We start from the raw sequence: 15845 nt of genomic DNA on the forward strand, positions 1-15845 counted from the left end.
AGAAGAGGGCGTCAGATCTCATTATAGATGGTTGTGAGCCACCATGTGGTTGCTGGGATTTGAATTCACCACCTTCGGAAGAGCATTCTGTGCTCTTACCTGCTGAGCCATCTTACCAGCCCCACAAATTATCTTTTGACCTCTACATGAATGCCATGGTGCTGCTATCCCCTTCCCCATAAACCATTTTTCCCGCAAAAGAAGGCAACCACAAAGTGTTTTGGAATAGGGTATTTATGAGCAAAGGATGCTCAAAGAGCCCCTTGAGAACCCAGGAGACATCCTGGAAGTTATCAACATTTAGAGGCGATGAGGGGTGAGAGAGTCTAGTGTGGGTGAAGGATGCTGTTTGGACACCACCATCCCCACAGCAGCAACTTCTGCTTTGCTTTAGGACTTCGTGGTGTATGTGATGACACGAGAGCAGCACGTGTTCGGCCGGGGTGGGCCCTCGTCGTCCCGCGGCGGATCTCCAGCCCCATATGTGGACACCTTCCTCAACGCCCCAGACATCCTGCCTCGACATTGCACTGTGCGCGCGGGCCCGGAGCCGCCGGCCTTGGTGCGCCCATCCCGGGGCGCCCCGGTCACACACAATGGCTGTCTTTTGCTGCGCGAAGCAGAGCTGCACCCTGGAGATCTGCTAGGCTTAGGAGAGCATTTCCTGTTCATGTACAAGGACCCCCGCGCCGGTGGCTCTGGGCCCGCTCGGCCATCCTGGCTGCCTGCACGCCCCGGGGCCGCGCCACCCGGACCGGGCTGGGCTTTTTCTTGTCGTCTGTGTGGCCGTGGCCTGCAGGAACGTGGTGAGGCGCTGGCTGCCTACTTAGATGGCCGCGAGCCGGTGCTGCGGTTCAGACCACGAGAGGAAGAGGCGCTGTTGGGCGAGATCGTGCGCGCTGCAGCCTCGGGCGCAGGGGACCTGCCCCCGCTCGGGCCTGCCACTCTGCTGGCGCTCTGTGTGCAGCATTCCGCAAGGGAGTTGGAGCTGGGCCACCTGCCTCGATTGCTGGGCCGCCTGGCCCGGCTCATCAAAGAGGCCGTTTGGGTGAGCACCCCCTTATCCTACAAGTCTTCTGGTTACCCCCTCTCTTTTCCATCATCAGCCACCGCCCCCCCTGTATCACAGGTCATTTCTGCCATATTCCTGCCCTCTCCTATAAATTTTCCAGTCTTTCTTCTACTTCAACCAGCTAGTTCCCTGTTCAAGCCTCAGGCAAGAAGAAACTATTTTTTCCCCATAATACTTTGAGGTGGGCTGAGTTAATACACACATAGGGTCCTGGGACGGTGGATCCACCCACTGTTCTTCAAGAAGTCACTACTTTTAGATTTTTTGTTTAGTAGTACTTGGGATGGAACCCAGATCTCTTAGTTTGCCAGACAAATGCTCTACTGCTGAGAGAGACACCTTCCCAGTCCCTCACTGATGGACTCTGGGCCAGTTGCTCTAGTGCTGAGCGGAGCATTATCCTTGACCTGTTACCCAGGGATTCTAGACCAGCGCTGCATTGCTAAGTCACATCCTAGCCCTCTTTCTAGTTTTTATTTTGAGAAAAAGGTTTCACTAAGTTGCCCAGGCTGACCTGGGACTTGAGATCTTCCTGCTTCTGCCTTTGGAGCTGTGGAATCATGGAGGAAAACCACTCTGGAGTGTGGGAGGAGGTACCATTCCAGAAGGAGCTTGAGCAGCTAGGGGAGGTCATTATGGGGATTGAGTTGGCCAGCCCTTTGGGCATGGAACTTGGAACAGTAAAATCAACAACAACAAAACCAACCCAGGAGTATCCATTAATGCTGTAGAAGTGACTGGAAGGAATTCTCCAGCGTAGGGGGACAGTCTTGTTGAGTGAGGTCCTAGAGGGGTCAGAGACTTTCTCAGTAGTAAGAAGAAACTGCATTTGAGCAGAAGGGAATGAAGTGAACAGACTCCTTGTGACTGTAGGGTTAGAATGAAGGAGTATGCCTGGTGGTACAGACCTGCCATTCCACCTACAAACGAGGCTGAGGAAGATTACAAACTCAAGGCCTGGCTAAGATACAGAGAAAGGGTAAGACCTGTGCCCGGGCAACTCAGTTAGACACTTCTCAAAAGAAGTCAAAAGGCACCAGGCCATGGTGGCCCATGGCCTTTAATCCCAGCACTCAGGAGGCAGAGGCACTCGGATCTCAGGGAGTTCAAGACCAGCCTGGTCTACAGAGTGAATTCCAGGACAGCCAGGGCTACACAGAGAAGCTATGTTTCAAAACAAACAAATGAAAACAAACAACAAAATCAACCAAACAAAAAAACTTAACAACACAAAGGTAAATGGCCGGAAGCTGGATGTGTATAGCTTAGTTTTGTGATTCTAGCACTTGGAGGAGGCAGAGCTAGGAGGAATGCACTAAACTGGAAGCCAATGCTTATGGGAGGCTTAACAACAAAAAGGTGTGTGTGGGGGGCGTGTGTGTAACTGGGAGGATGACTCAAGTGCTTGTTGTGTAAGCCTGAAGTCCACAGAACCCAGGTAAAAGCTGGGAAGACATAGCGACCACCTGTCATCCCAGCACCCAGGGAGCTTTCCCTGGCGCCAACCGGCTAGCTAGATAGCTGGATTTAACAGGTTCCAAATTCAGGGACAGCCCCCACCTCAATAAAGCAGAGAGTCACCAAGGAAGACACCAACATCAACTCCAGGACTCCACAGACATGTGGACCCACACACATGCAAACACAGAGCCAGCTCTGCAACATACATGCGCACACAGAGAGACACGTGTATGAGCGTACACAAGCTTGTGCTCAAGAAAGGTCTATCTGGGCAAACTAATTTGCATTGTCTCCATCCCCTCAATCCAGCCCCTTACATTGATTTTTATCTTACTGTTCTACAGGAAAAAATTAAAGAAATTGGAGACCGTCAGCCAGAGAAGTAAGAGAAAGCTGGGGTGTACAGATCTGGAGAGTCACAGGGCTGGGTCTAGAGCTCAGCTCTCCCATGGTGCTTTAGTGCAAGTTCTGTGACTCCTTGGGTGGGGGAATGCTCAGACCTTGAAGGTTGGTCTTTGTGTTGAGGGTCCCTCCTCTTCTTCCCTTAGCCACCCAGAAGGAGTTCCTGAGGCTCCTTTGACCCCAGAGGCTGTGTCGGTGGAGCTGCGACCACTCATGCTGTGGATGGCCAACACCACAGAGCTCTTGAGCTTTGTTCAGGAGAAAGTGCTAGAGATGGAGAGAGAGGCTGACCAGGAAGGTGAGCTGAGGACCGGGCCCACTCTGTCCCGCTGTCATACCCTGAGCCTAGAGACCTCGGCTCTAGCAGCCAGCATGTCCCCCCTCTCATCCCCAGGCTTGTCGTCCGACCCACAACTCTGCAATGACTTGGAATTGTGTGATGAGGCCTTGGCCCTCCTGGATGAGGTCATCATGTGTACTTTCCAGCAGTCTGTCTACTACCTCACCAAGGTGCCGCTTCCCTTCCAAAAGACTCTTGCTTTCCACTTAACTGACATTGTGTTGCTCTGACGTCACTTCCTTCTCGACCTAAGAGCTCTCCTTGGAGTCACTTCCCATTTCACCCTAGCACCTTGCTCTTGTCACACTACTTCCTGTTTGGGCTGACATCACTTCCTTTCTGGTTCATTTCCTGTCTTTGCTCTCCTTATGTCTTGTTCAACTGAGTTGGTCTCCTCTGTATCAATCCCCCCACCTTTTTTTAAGCTTACATTTGTGAAGTTTACTGTTGAGTTTTGTATGGGTTTGCTGACATCACTTCCTGCATCCAACTTCGCTTCCCTTTTCTGAGCCTCGTCTTTTTTTTTTTTTTTTCCCACTGAAGCATTCTTGTGGGGCTTGATTTCCCCTCTACTGCCTTTGACCTTACTATTGCTGATTGGGTTTTGGTTATGCTATACTGGATTCTCTTATCTGTAAAATAAGAGGGAATCTCCCAAAATACACAATCTGGATGTTCTAGGAGTGGTCTTGATTGTGAAACCCTTTCCTCTGAGGGTTTACTTCTTGTGTGTTCCTGACAAGCACACTCTTACATTTTCTCTGTCATTGCCTTCATTTCCTGTCCTTGGCTTGCTCACACTTCCCTTGGCTGGCTGCCACCCAACTCCTACTTCTGGACTCTCCATTCTTTTAATTTCCTTTGGAAATTCTGCTCAAACATTTCCTTGACTGAAGAAGGCCCCTGTCCTGTCCTACATGAGCTATCTCTCTGTGAGAACTACAGATTACATAATGCACGAGAGATGACCTTAAAATACCTAAGATAGTTCCCGAAAACATTTCTCAGAACAGATTCTCCCAGGGAACCTAATGCCTGCTAGAAACCCATCTACAAAATAGGGGTTTGATTACGGAGCCCCTGGGAATGATGAAGATAGAATGGACTACAATTCCCAGAAGCCCTCCATGGAATTCCTCATTGTCTTCATGGACTGTCATTCTCAGGTTGTTGCCTCTGTTTCCTCCCCAGACTCTTTATTCAACACTGCCTGCTCTCCTGGACAGTAACCCTTTCACTGCTGGTGCGGAGCTGCCAGGGCCTGGTGCGGAGCTGGAGGCCATGCCACCTGGGCTCAGGCCTACCCTGGGTGTGTTCCAGGCAGCTCTAGAACTGACGAGTCAGTGTGAGCTGCATCCCGACCTGGTGTCCCAGACTTTTGGCTATTTGTTCTTCTTCTCCAATGCATCCCTTCTCAACTCCCTGATGGAACGAGGTGAGGGTTGTGCTGGGAGCAGCAGGAACTATCCAGACCAAATCCAGGCAGACACAACCCAGGCTCAGGCTTCAGCTTTGGGTGGCTTTGCCTGGGAAGTAGGTTCATTCACTGCCTCTCATTTCTTCCTACCCAGGTCAAGGCCGACCTTTCTATCAATGGTCTCGAGCCGTCCAAATCAGAACCAACTTGGATCTTGTTTTGGATTGGCTGCAGGGAGCTGGGCTGGGTGACATTGCCACTGAGTTCTTCCGGAAACTCTCCATTGCTGTGAACCTGCTGTGTGTGCCCCGCACCTCCCTGCTCAAGGTGACTTGGCCAGCTTTGTACGACTTTGACTGTTGAATCTCTAGCGCAGCTCAGTCATCCTCTGTATTCAGCCTCTCTGTGATCCTGAGTCTTATCTCCAGCCCATGAGATGACTTAGACACCATGATGGGCCACTGGCAGCTATAGAAGTCAGTGTCAGGAAAGACTGAACATGGATGTCTGAATGCTTCTGACTTGGAACTTGCTAGAAATAGGTTTCTATGCTCCATTTCTTAGACACATTGAGTCAGAATTCTGGTTTGAGACGGGAGGAAAATGATGGCTAAGCATTCGCAGCATGTTGATGATAGTATCAGCAAGCACCCCATTCAAAGTAGATTGTCAACAATTTTCTTCAGATGAGAAAACTGAATCAGGTAGATCACATAACCTTTTTTTTTTGAGATCTTGCTATGTAGCTCTGGTTGACCTGGAATTCACTAGTCTGGCTTTGAGTTCACAAATGATTCACCTACCCCTGTCTTCTGAGTTGCTGGGATTAAAGGTGGTCACAACCACACTAAGCTTCTATCTTTGCCTGCACATATATATGTGCACCATGTCCATGACATGACATGCCAGAAGTGGAAGGCAGATCTTGTGACACTGGACTTACAGACCATGCAGATGCTGGGAACTGAACCAGTTCTCAGCTGGGTCTTCTGAAGAGCAGCAATTGTTCTTACCTGCTGAGCTTTCACTCCAGACCCTTACTTTCACTGATTTCTAGCTTATTAAAGTACTGGGGATTGAACCCAGGGAGTTGCACGTGCCAGGCAAACACTGCTGCCAGCCTGCATCTCCAGACCCCTTTTTACTTTTTACTTGAGATACAGTTTCACCATGTTCCCCAACCGGGCCTTGTACTTTGAATCCTCTTGCCTCAACCTCCTAAGAAACTGGGATCGCTGGCCTGCCCTATGGGGCCCAGCTGTGACCATAGATGTCTAACTTGGGGACTTCCCCTAGGCTTCATGGAGCAGCTTACGGACTGACTATCCCACCCTGACTCCAGCTCAGCTCCACCATCTCCTCAGCCACTACCAGTTGGGTCCTGGCCGTGGACCACCACCAGCCTGGGATCCACCACCTGCAGAGAGAGATGCTGTGGACACAGGTGTGCAAAAATGGGTTAACAAACACTGAGATGTCTTCTTTACTGGAGACCTAAGAGTCCCTGTTCCCAGCCCTCCCCACGTTCTCACCCAGGATTCTGGGTGAGAATCTGGACCCTCTCATTTCCCAGGATTCAGATGTCCTCTCAGAAGGGTTTAAAGATTGGCTGCAATTGTAACAGCAGTAGGGCTTACTTACTTTGGGGTCCCTGTCAGTAAGTTAAGAGTTCAAGCATTTAATTGTTTTTTGTTTTTGTTTTTGTTTTTTACTTAGACTTAATTCCCTAGCCTCTTCTCTCCACATCTCTAACCTTAACCCAAATAACACAGGGATAGGTTTCTCCATCCTCAGAAATCTCCCAAGATTTCCCAGCCCATCCTCAATGTTCCAGGGGATCTGGGACCCTATTTTCCTGGTAATGGTTCTTTTTCCCTAGTCTTCTTGGTTTTTCGAGACAGGATTTCTTTCTGTATCCCTGTCAGTCTGTAGATCAGGCTGGCCTCGAACTCAAAGAGATCCACCTGCCTCTGCTTCTAGAGTGCCAGGATTATGTGTCACCCCCTTGGCCCTTTTTTCTCCCTAATTTTAGCTAAAATTCCCGTCATTCTTTGGAACACAGAGAACCACGTTTCATGCTGGGACTTGTAGGGTTTTTTCTTACTTAAGGCGATAGGCCAACTCACACTCATGTTGAGTCTTTAATTCGGTTTTCATCATACTCACAGGGGATATCTTTGAAAGTTTTTCCTCGCACCCTCCTCTCATCCTGCCCCTGGGCAGCTCACGCCTGCGCCTCACGGGCCCTGTGACAGATGACGCACTGCACCGAGAACTGCGCAGGCTCCGTCGCCTCCTCTGGGATCTTGAGCAGCAGGAGCTGCCAGCCAATCATCGCCATGGACCCCCGGTGGCTGCGACACCTTGAAAACCACTGACAAAGGAACGCGCGCAGCTTGAATCTGCATCGGTTCTTAAGGGAGCCCGCCTGGGCGTAGAGCATTTTGGGAGTTGTAGTTTTCCCCGCATAGCCTGCTGAGAGTTTGAGTTGTTGGGTTGGAGGATGACAGGACAATGGGAAGATGGGCTTGGGATGTGAAGGCCAAGGAATAATAAAAGCATCTGTGGAATTGACCTCATTTGTCAAGACTTGGGGGCCTTAGCAAAGATTGTTTTTTAAGGTGCCAGGGACTGTGCTTGGAATGTTGGGCATCTGCCGAGTATGGGGAGATATTTCTAGCCATGGCCTCAGCTTGCCCTCTAGCACGAAATGTGACCCTGGAGTACTGAGCACTGCCACACAACTCGGAACACAGCCCGGACCGTGTTCTTCTGAGTATCAAACCCTGTGTACTACCAGTGAGAACAGGTCACCACCATATCCCTCCTACCCACAAAGTCCAAACTCTAGCCTTCTCCTCCAGTCCTTCCGATGGTGTCTGCCTATTGTGCGCACCACTGAATCCCAACACCCAGCACCTCTCGGGTACTAGTCCCATTCCATCAGATCCAAGAATGCAAACCTCAATTCTCCTCCCCCATACCAGAAGCCAAAGCCTCAGTCCTCCACCCTCAGACCTAAAGTCCTGATTCCCATCCCCTTCCTTTCTTAGAACTAGGGGTCTGGGCCTCATGTTTGAACTTTCCCCTCCTCTGAACTTGACTCCTACTGCTGTGTCAGGAAAAAAAAAAAAACCAACAGGTGGCACCTGCCGGCAGGGTCTGAACACGACCACCTGCCGCTGTTGCTCACCCGGGTCCCTCTCTCTGCACCTGCTCCTGTCTGTCTCCAGTGACCGCTCCACCCAACCCACAACTCGGGACTCGGGGGTTGGGGGGTGGGGGAAGAAGATAGTGAGGGAACTCTCGCAGTGGGCCTGGTCGGTACTCGCGGCGTGTGTGCCCCGCCCCTCTTCTGGGTCCTAGCAGGGTTTCTGATCCAAGGCTTGCTCTCTTGGCTCCCATGCGCCCTAGAAAGGGGAGTCGAGGGCGGCCCTAGTCTTGTGGGGTGGAGCCTAAGGTCTCCAGCCTAGTCCGTGAGACTCCACCCGCTTCAAGGCACAGCTGAGTAGCTGAGCGGACCCTACCTGGTGAGAAGCCCCTGGGGTAGATATGGGGATCCTCTTTCTTACCCTTTATTCTCGGGTCTGGTTCCCCCTTCTGGCCCCAATATCTTTCCCACAGAGCCCAGTGCATGACACTCAACCCATTCTGTTTCAGGGACCCCTGTGTTTCCCAGACACCTGTCATATTCCTTGATTCCTGTCTGTCCCAGGAACTTTCCCAGTCCTTAATCTCCTTCTCCTTCAGGGTTCAGACTCCAGACGACTGCTTCCTGCACTTTCAAAGACCCAGAGCTCCAGATTCCAATGTTCTCCCCCTTAGGATGCAGGAGCCCATGACTCAGGTCCTTCCTGTACCACCGAGGTCCAGGGATTTGGACCCAGCCCTCTTGCCTCAGACTCATAGCTCCAGGCCCAAAGCCTTCTTCAGACATAGCAGTCCATGCCCAAGTACTTCTCCGTTAAGCCAGAACTCCAGGCCCTAGTCTTTCTTCAGTCCTAGGGCTCCAGGCTCACACCCTGGGGTTCAGGACCAGCCCTCCTTTCTCAGACCCAGGGGCCCACAGACCAATCATCCCTCAAAAGATCTGATCTGGCAGTTCTTTTGACTCTAATCTTTCACACTGTCCCCAAATTTCCCCCAATGGCAGTCTCCAGTCATCCACTTTGACCCTGCACTCTGGTGGCTCTGGCTTCCTCTGTCCAGGTCTCCACCCCAGCCTTGGCAATGACCCTGGCAGCCTCCTCCCAGCGCTCCCAAATCATCCGTTCCAAGTTCCGCTCTGGTGAGAGGTTGCTTGTCTCTATGCATGTGGGGAGGGGTCCCAGAGCCAGGGCCCAGGGTTCTAAAAACACTGTTCTCTGGCATGTGTGAATCGACTAGTGATGTGCACACACAGTGTCATTTGTGCTATGAAGTGAAGTAGTAGATGAATGTGCACATGGCTTGCTAAGCCATAGGTGAGGACACCCAAGAGTGCATAGGTTGCAAGAGTGTGAAGGACTTAAACTGACCTGTAGGCAAAGCAGAAGATCAAAATGGAACCTGAGTTGCATGTGTGTGTGTGTGTGTGTGTGTGTGTGTGTGTGTGTGTGTGGCAGGGGGACCAAGAGCTATCAAGCGTTGAAAGTATCATTAGCCATGGTTTGCTGCCAATGCAAAGAGTTCTGAACACTCAGAGAGGAGCAGAAATGTGCACTGGAAAATCTTTGCCCCCAAACTGAGGGTCAAGTCTTGAACGTGTGAGTGGCATTCATGTGGGTGCAGCCAGCAAGAGTAAGTTGGGGTGAGAAGTAATGTGAAGTCATGTGTGTGAAGTAGAATCCAGAGAGATTTGAGCTTCAGGGTTCGATTTGCAGGATGTCAGCTGTGGGGAATGCCAGAGGCAACACAGAAAGCGGTGCATGGATATAAGGAAGCGAGGGGCTGATGAGTCAGGTTGGCAAGATGGCGACTGTACGAGGGTGGTCACAGACTCCTGAAGTGGCAGGTGGAGCCAGGAGCATGGCTGCCTCTCGGCTGCAGGCTGGCTAGCTTACAGTCTCAAGAGTGGCTCTGGCCCAAGATGCTTAGCTGGCAGGAGCAGGCAAGAGGCCCTGGGAAGGGAAAGGGAGCAGGCTGCCTGCCCACCCGCCCGGGGAGTGTAAAGGGGCTGGGCACGTGGGTCCCGCCAACAACTGCAGCTCCCACCCACCAGCCAAGTCAGGCTTTGGACACTCCCTTCCCCCCTTCCCCATCCCACCTCCCTCTTCCTTCCTTAGTCCTGCAGCTTCGGATCCACAGACGGAATCAAGACTGCAGTAAGTGTGGGCCCCCAAAGGGAAGGGATCGTAGCCTCAGTCCCCAAGGAGCGTGCATGCCAGGCCCCACGAGAGTGACACCCTAGCCTGTCATCTTCCACTCCCATTGAACTCTGTTTCCTATTGCTCAGCTTCCCCACCCCAGATACCCTAATGTTTCCTGAGTGGAGTCAGGTATCCCAGCCTCTCCCACGCTTAATGTCTGAATACAACTTTTTGACTTGTCCATTTCCCTGGAGTCAGGGGATACAGACATCACCTGGTCCTGTCCCAGGAATATGCTAGATATCTGTGATCCTAAACAAACCAGACCCTTTGCGGACTAAGAAAAAACGAAACAAAAAATGCTCTTCCTTTCTCAAGAATGTGAAAGTCTGGGTCCCCAGGAAGCCAGCGGGGTAGTCTGGGTTATGCGTCTTGCTCCAGGCCAGCCCTCCTTTCCCCCTGGCACCTCTCCACCCTCGATAGCCAGCTGTCTGTTGGCCTATTCAGATCTTCCTCTATCTCTTCAGCCTCTGATTCAGATCCGTGGATCTCAGCCTCAGGCCCAACTCTGGCTCCGGCTTTGCCCCCAGTTCCTGCCTCTTTCCTTGTCCGCCCTGGCGTCTTGTCCCCTGAGCCAGCATATTGTCCTTGGAGGTCTCCAAAGAAGGTAAGTTTAGACAAGAGGACAAGTGCCTAAGACAGTGTAGTTCTCCTAGGCAATGCCTTGCCTTCCTGGTGTTGAGGAGCTGACACTACAAATTCTATAGGCCAGGAAGGTGGTGACCACGAATGAAGCACCGTCCTGGCTTTTTTTTTTTTTTCCTTTATTTGTGAGACAAACTCACTATATATGCCTTTGAACTCCCCATCTTGCTCCAGGCTCTCTGGAGCTAGGATGACAGGTGTGATGAGCCACCAAACCACTAAACTTGGCTTTACTTGCGCTTTCAGGAGTCTCCCAAGAACTCCCAACACTGGAAGGAGCCTAAGGTCAGGGGGAACTTGACATATCACCTGTACATGCCTCCAGAACAGAGACAAGGGTCCAGGGCAGATCTCCAAGTGGAGAGGTCAACCCTGGGTCCCCCGGAACCATCTCTGTGGGAAAAGAAAAACTCGCAGAGACCACACCCTCGGTAGGATTCTCATTTCTATTCTCCAGGGGACCAGAGACTCAGGCCCCATCTTCCTCCCTCAAACCCGAAGTGCAAAGGAGCTGAGCTTGCCTTGGAACCTCCTCCTCCAGCACCCCCGGCTGTGCATGCTCCCAGTAGTCTGCGGAGACATCCCAGTTTTCATATCTTCCACACCCACAAAATCAGCCCCGTGTTTGCTCTGCCGGAGGTCCAGAATTCCTCATTTTTCCTGCATTCTCCAAAGCCCGTTTTAAGGTCCCTAAATGCTTTTCTCCCTCTGTCCGATCTTTACCCCGCCCCCTCATGCCTGTCGCTAGGATGAAGCCTTCCTCACCAAGAGTCTCCAGTCCCTCGCCCCCTTCACACAAACTGGAACTTCAGACCCTTAAACTGGAAGAGCTGACGGTGAGTTTAGTGTGTAGTGTGTCCCAGGGCTGGCCCTCTTCTTCAGGGCTGGCACCATACCTCGTAAACTCAAGGCCTCTGCCCTAGGGAAGTTGGTCTGGATTGTGGTTCCTCCTCTTGATTTCCTAGTGATCCCTCCCCAGAGCTTGCTCAGCACCTCCTCTCCCTACCCCCTACTCAGGTCTCAGAGCTTAGACAGCAGCTGCGCCTGCGGGGACTCCCGGTGTCCGGGACCAAAGCGATGCTCCTGGAGCGCATGCGTGGTGGCACCCCGCCCAGGGAACGGCCGAAGCCCCGTCGTGAGGACAAAGAGATCGCGGCTCCTTGGCCGCGCCTCAAGCCCAAGGCGCTGGGAACTACTCGGCTGCCCGGCACGGTGAGGGCGGGGCTGTGTACACATGAACCACATGAACCAATAAAGAGAAGAGAAAGAGAAATAGGGCGAGATCTTGGAAAATGAACCAATGAAATGTTGGAAAGGAGGCCTGATTTGCACTTAAGGGAGGGTCTCAACACTGGAAGCCCCTAAAGTTTAGGGGTGTGGCCAATCATTGGTTGGACTGAGGATGTAGTTAGAATATCAGGAGGGCGTGGTTTAAGGGAGAAAAACCAATGAAAGGATAGGGGCGGGGCCTGTAATCCTATTTAGGTAGCAAGGGTACCCCCATGATATAAGTTCAAAGATTGGACTTACTCTGAAACTTCTCCTCTGATGTACACCACACACACACACACACACACACACACACACACACAGATAGTATGTAAAGTGTTTTGTTTTGAAAGAATTGGGTAAACCCAAGGTAGGGCCCGGTCAGAGCCAGGGAGAAGAGCCTCGCTTGGTGTGCCGGTTTTATTGAAGTTATTGAACTCCTGCCTTTCCTGGTTCTAGGTGAAGACAAGCGCGACAAATCGTAGGCTGAAGTTTTCTGGAGCTACGGATCCCTTGGGGGCAGCTCCTGCTCCCACTCCTGTTCCTTCTCCTGCTCCCTCTCCAGCTTTGGGTCCAGCTCAGACTCCAGCTCCAGTTTCAGCTCCAGCTCCCTTCCCAACACCTTCTCCAGCTATCCTGACTCTGGAAGAGGAGCTGCAGGAAGCGATCCGTAGGGCGCAGGTGGAAAGGGATCCGGGGCTGGGGAGTGCTCCGGGACTGGGCGGTAGACCTAAGCAGGACCTAGGGTCACGTGGTGTATGCTCGTCCACAGCTGCTTCCAAACCGCGACATCGATGACATCCTGGAAGATCAAGCGGAGTCAGATGGTAGGAGATTAGCTCCCTCATTGAGGGGAGGAACTGATCTTGGGAACTCCTGGGTTAGAGAGAGAAGTGGATTGGGAACAGCGCAGTGAGCAGAACCCATCCCCCTAAAGCTCACACTCCTCCTGCAGACCTACTGCCTCCCATCCCCTTGGACTTCCCTGGCTCATTTGACCTGCTGGCTCCCTCCCCGGACTCGGAAGGCTTCTCTTCCGTCTTCTCTTCTTCACTACCGTCCCCGACAAGTTCCCTGTCCCCTTCTCCAAGGGCCCTCACCGATTCCTTGGACTGGTTGGAGGCCTTGAGTGGGGGTCCACCACTGGGCTCTGGGCCTCCGGGCCCCAGCATCTTCTCTGCGGACCTATCTGATCCCAGTGGCAGTCGGCTCTGGGAACTGCTGCCAGATCCATGGTGACAGACCCTTGGGTTTCTAAGGAGAGGTCATCTGCACCCCCAAAGACCCTCCAACTACAGAGGATGCCCTCATCCCCTCCTGATTCACTGTTGCTGATATGTTACGTGCCTGGACCTGCCTACCGGGCCTCTGTGTGACCCCAACCAGGGCCCTATAATTGGGGTGAGGGTTCATTTGCTACTGGCCAGTGCAAACAAGCTTGCTGCCTCCTTCAGAGACCTGCAGGTTGTGTGCTCCCCTTCCTCCAGACACTGCATGACTGCTTGTCATCTGGGGATCTATATCTTTGTTCTGTTTGAGTTCAGGAAAGGACCAGGTGAGAGTAGAAGAAGGACCGCACCCCAAGTTCTAGTTAGAGGTGAGAGGACCAGAAGTGGGAGGTGACTATCAACTCCCTATGACCCCACCCCCACCCCAGTGCCATGATTACATCTAGCTTTCTTGGGTTTTTTGTTTTGTTTTCTTTTGTCTATGAGAGCAAGTGTTGCTATGTAGTGCCAAGCTGGCCTTAAGCTTGTGACAATCCTCCTGCTTCATCCTCCTGGGTGCTGTGGTTATAGACATGAGCCATTATACGCAGCTCTTATGGCTTATTGAAGGGCTTCCAGGGGCCATGAGGTGGGAAGACAGATAAAAGGGGAGAGGAGATAGACTGTTTCTCAGGTGAGCGTCTGCCTCCACCTCACGCTGGGAGGATGTCTGCCTGGTGATTTAAACTGTGGACCTCCTGTGGCCTGAGTCTCCTGAGACTGGACAGCTGCATCCACATTTGCGCTTATTAACAAACCCACAGAGCAGAGCTGTTTCAGTTACTGTCATGTAGCTGCGACCAGCGTGCTCCAGAAAGAGTAGGTAGGAAGAGGGACTTAACCTGCCCAGGTTTTCAGAACCTGTTTGGCCCCATGTGCTTCGGGGTGACACCATGTGGCCAAAAATATGCAGCAGCTTCTTCACCTCATGGTGGTTGGGAAGGATAGGGAAGAGGAAAGAGGAACTAGGATGAGGTACCCTTAAGACCTATCCACCAATGGCCTACTAGTCCTGAAGTTTCCAGACACCCCCAACAGTTTCCACCAGCCACCCATGAGCCAGTGCAGGACAATATGTATTCAAAGCATAACCCTCAGTGGCTATGGTTTGCTGGACTCTGCAGGGCCCGCATGGTGTGTGTTTGTTGGGGGGTGGAGGGGTCGTGGTGGAGATGTACTCATCCTTAAGCCCAGATAGCTGAGCATATCCAGTATGGCTCGTTCAGATATGTTGGTACAATGATGGAGATGGGAGGAAGGATGACCCCAGCCCAGGCACTGGTGTCTGGACCTTTCTTATTCTCCACATGTTCTTTTTGCTAGGCTCACTGGACTTCTTGTGTGGTAGCCCAGGACTTTCAAGTGTGAAAGTACAGCTCGGGGTGGTAGCTCACACCTGTAATCCTGACACTTAGAACACTAGGCATGAAGAGCTGAGGCAGGAGAGTCAAAAGCCCAAGATCAACTTCAACTATATAGAAAGTTCAAGATCAGCCTGGGTTACACGAGACCCTGTGTCTCAAGCAAGAATGAGGCAGGAGGCTTGGGGGGAGCTGGGGCTAAACACATGAGACCACTAGACATGGGCAATCTACTATGTCTTTGGGCCTGACAGTAAATTTTGTCTAAATTTTCCTTTTCTTTTGAGATCAGGTTATTGGGAAAGATGGGACCAGTGATAAAGGGACAGAGGCATATATGTGGGCTGTCAATCAGATGTCTCAGTGCATAACTTGGGCCCTCAGAGTTAAAGAAAAACAAGAGCCTGAGTTTCTACTTTGGTAAAGGTCAGATCACAATCCAAGTGCAGACTGACATTTCTGTGGCTATGATACGTAGGATCACGGAGCTATGACAGATTAGGGTTTCTGAAAGAGACAGAAACCTTGGGGAGTGGAAGAGAGCTCAGAAAAATAGCTGAGCCTCCAAGGGTTAGGGGATGCTGGAAGAGAACTTTCTGAAAGATAGCATCCTGGAAGAGGAAAGGGAACATGTGAGGACCTCAAAGTGGAAGAAGCCGGCTCTCGGGAAGCTAATGAGGTTAAGTGCTCTGAGCAAGACAGCAGAGAGGTGGTGGCCGGCCCAGACTGGAGATGGACAGAGCTGTCCTGACGCAACCTGTGATCCCCTGTGATGAGCTGAAACCTAACACGGGGGTTCCCAGGCCTGCAGGGTCAGCAGGGTATAATGAGCTTCCTTTTCAAGCTCCAGACATTTTCCTTTTTTGGGGGGGGGGTGTTGAGACCGGGTTTTTCTGTATAGCCTTGGCTGTCCTGGAACTCACTCTGTAGACCAGGCTGGCCTCAAACTCAGAAATCCACCTGCCTCTGCCTCCCAAGTGCTGGGATTAAAGGCGTGCGCTACCACCACCCGGCGACATTTTCCTTCTTATTTCTTGTATTTTTACATTTTTATTTGTGGGTGTACATATGCCACATATGTACTCAGGCCCTTGGAAGTTTAAGGAACCTGTAACTCGAGCCTGACCTAGGTGCCAGGTACTGCAACAGTGCCTGGGAGAGCTTCAAGCTGTCCCTCCAGCCCCTTGTTCTTATTTTGTGAGACAGCATCTGACTGTGCTCACTTCCATGTCAGTTTCTCCCTATCTCTGGCTACTGAGGTC

The 15845-nt window shown here is 51.8% G+C and overlaps 2 protein-coding genes across 5 annotated transcripts in view; both read left to right on the plus strand.

The window, feature by feature from the left end:
- The window catches only part of Rasip1 (Ras interacting protein 1), a 12912-nt gene extending 5646 nt beyond the window's left edge, over window positions 1-7266 (plus strand). The window contains exons 5-12 of the mRNA XM_031386639.1: window positions 395-1048; window positions 2878-2915; window positions 3082-3233; window positions 3330-3445; window positions 4467-4710; window positions 4847-5019; window positions 5989-6136; window positions 6861-7266. Coding sequence (XP_031242499.1) covers window positions 395-1048; window positions 2878-2915; window positions 3082-3233; window positions 3330-3445; window positions 4467-4710; window positions 4847-5019; window positions 5989-6136; window positions 6861-7060 — 1725 coding nt within the window. The 3' untranslated portion in view covers window positions 7061-7266. The remainder of the gene's footprint in view (window positions 1-394; window positions 1049-2877; window positions 2916-3081; window positions 3234-3329; window positions 3446-4466; window positions 4711-4846; window positions 5020-5988; window positions 6137-6860) is intronic.
- An 832-nt stretch (window positions 7267-8098) lies between these two features.
- On the plus strand, window positions 8099-13641 carry Mamstr (MEF2 activating motif and SAP domain containing transcriptional regulator). Of its 4 annotated transcripts, none has more exons than XM_031386640.1 (10): window positions 8099-8222; window positions 8846-8980; window positions 9957-9995; window positions 10508-10647; window positions 10932-11116; window positions 11434-11521; window positions 11703-11897; window positions 12414-12635; window positions 12727-12781; window positions 12910-13641. In XM_031386640.1, exons 2-10 carry the CDS (start codon window positions 8923-8925, stop codon window positions 13191-13193), a joined length of 1266 nt encoding a protein of 421 aa, XP_031242500.1. In that variant the 5' UTR covers window positions 8099-8222; window positions 8846-8922; the 3' UTR covers window positions 13194-13641. The 4 variants fall into 4 exon arrangements, with proteins under 4 accessions (XP_031242500.1, XP_031242503.1, XP_031242502.1 ...); XM_031386643.1 differs by having other exon boundaries at window positions 13046-13641; XM_031386641.1 differs by having other exon boundaries at window positions 8131-8222; window positions 8902-8980.
- The last annotated feature ends 2204 nt before the right edge of the window (window positions 13642-15845 follow it).

The sequence above is a fragment of the Mastomys coucha genome, unplaced genomic scaffold, assembly GCF_008632895.1.
Source record: "Mastomys coucha isolate ucsf_1 unplaced genomic scaffold, UCSF_Mcou_1 pScaffold21, whole genome shotgun sequence".
Lineage (NCBI taxonomy): Eukaryota > Metazoa > Chordata > Mammalia > Rodentia > Muridae > Mastomys > Mastomys coucha.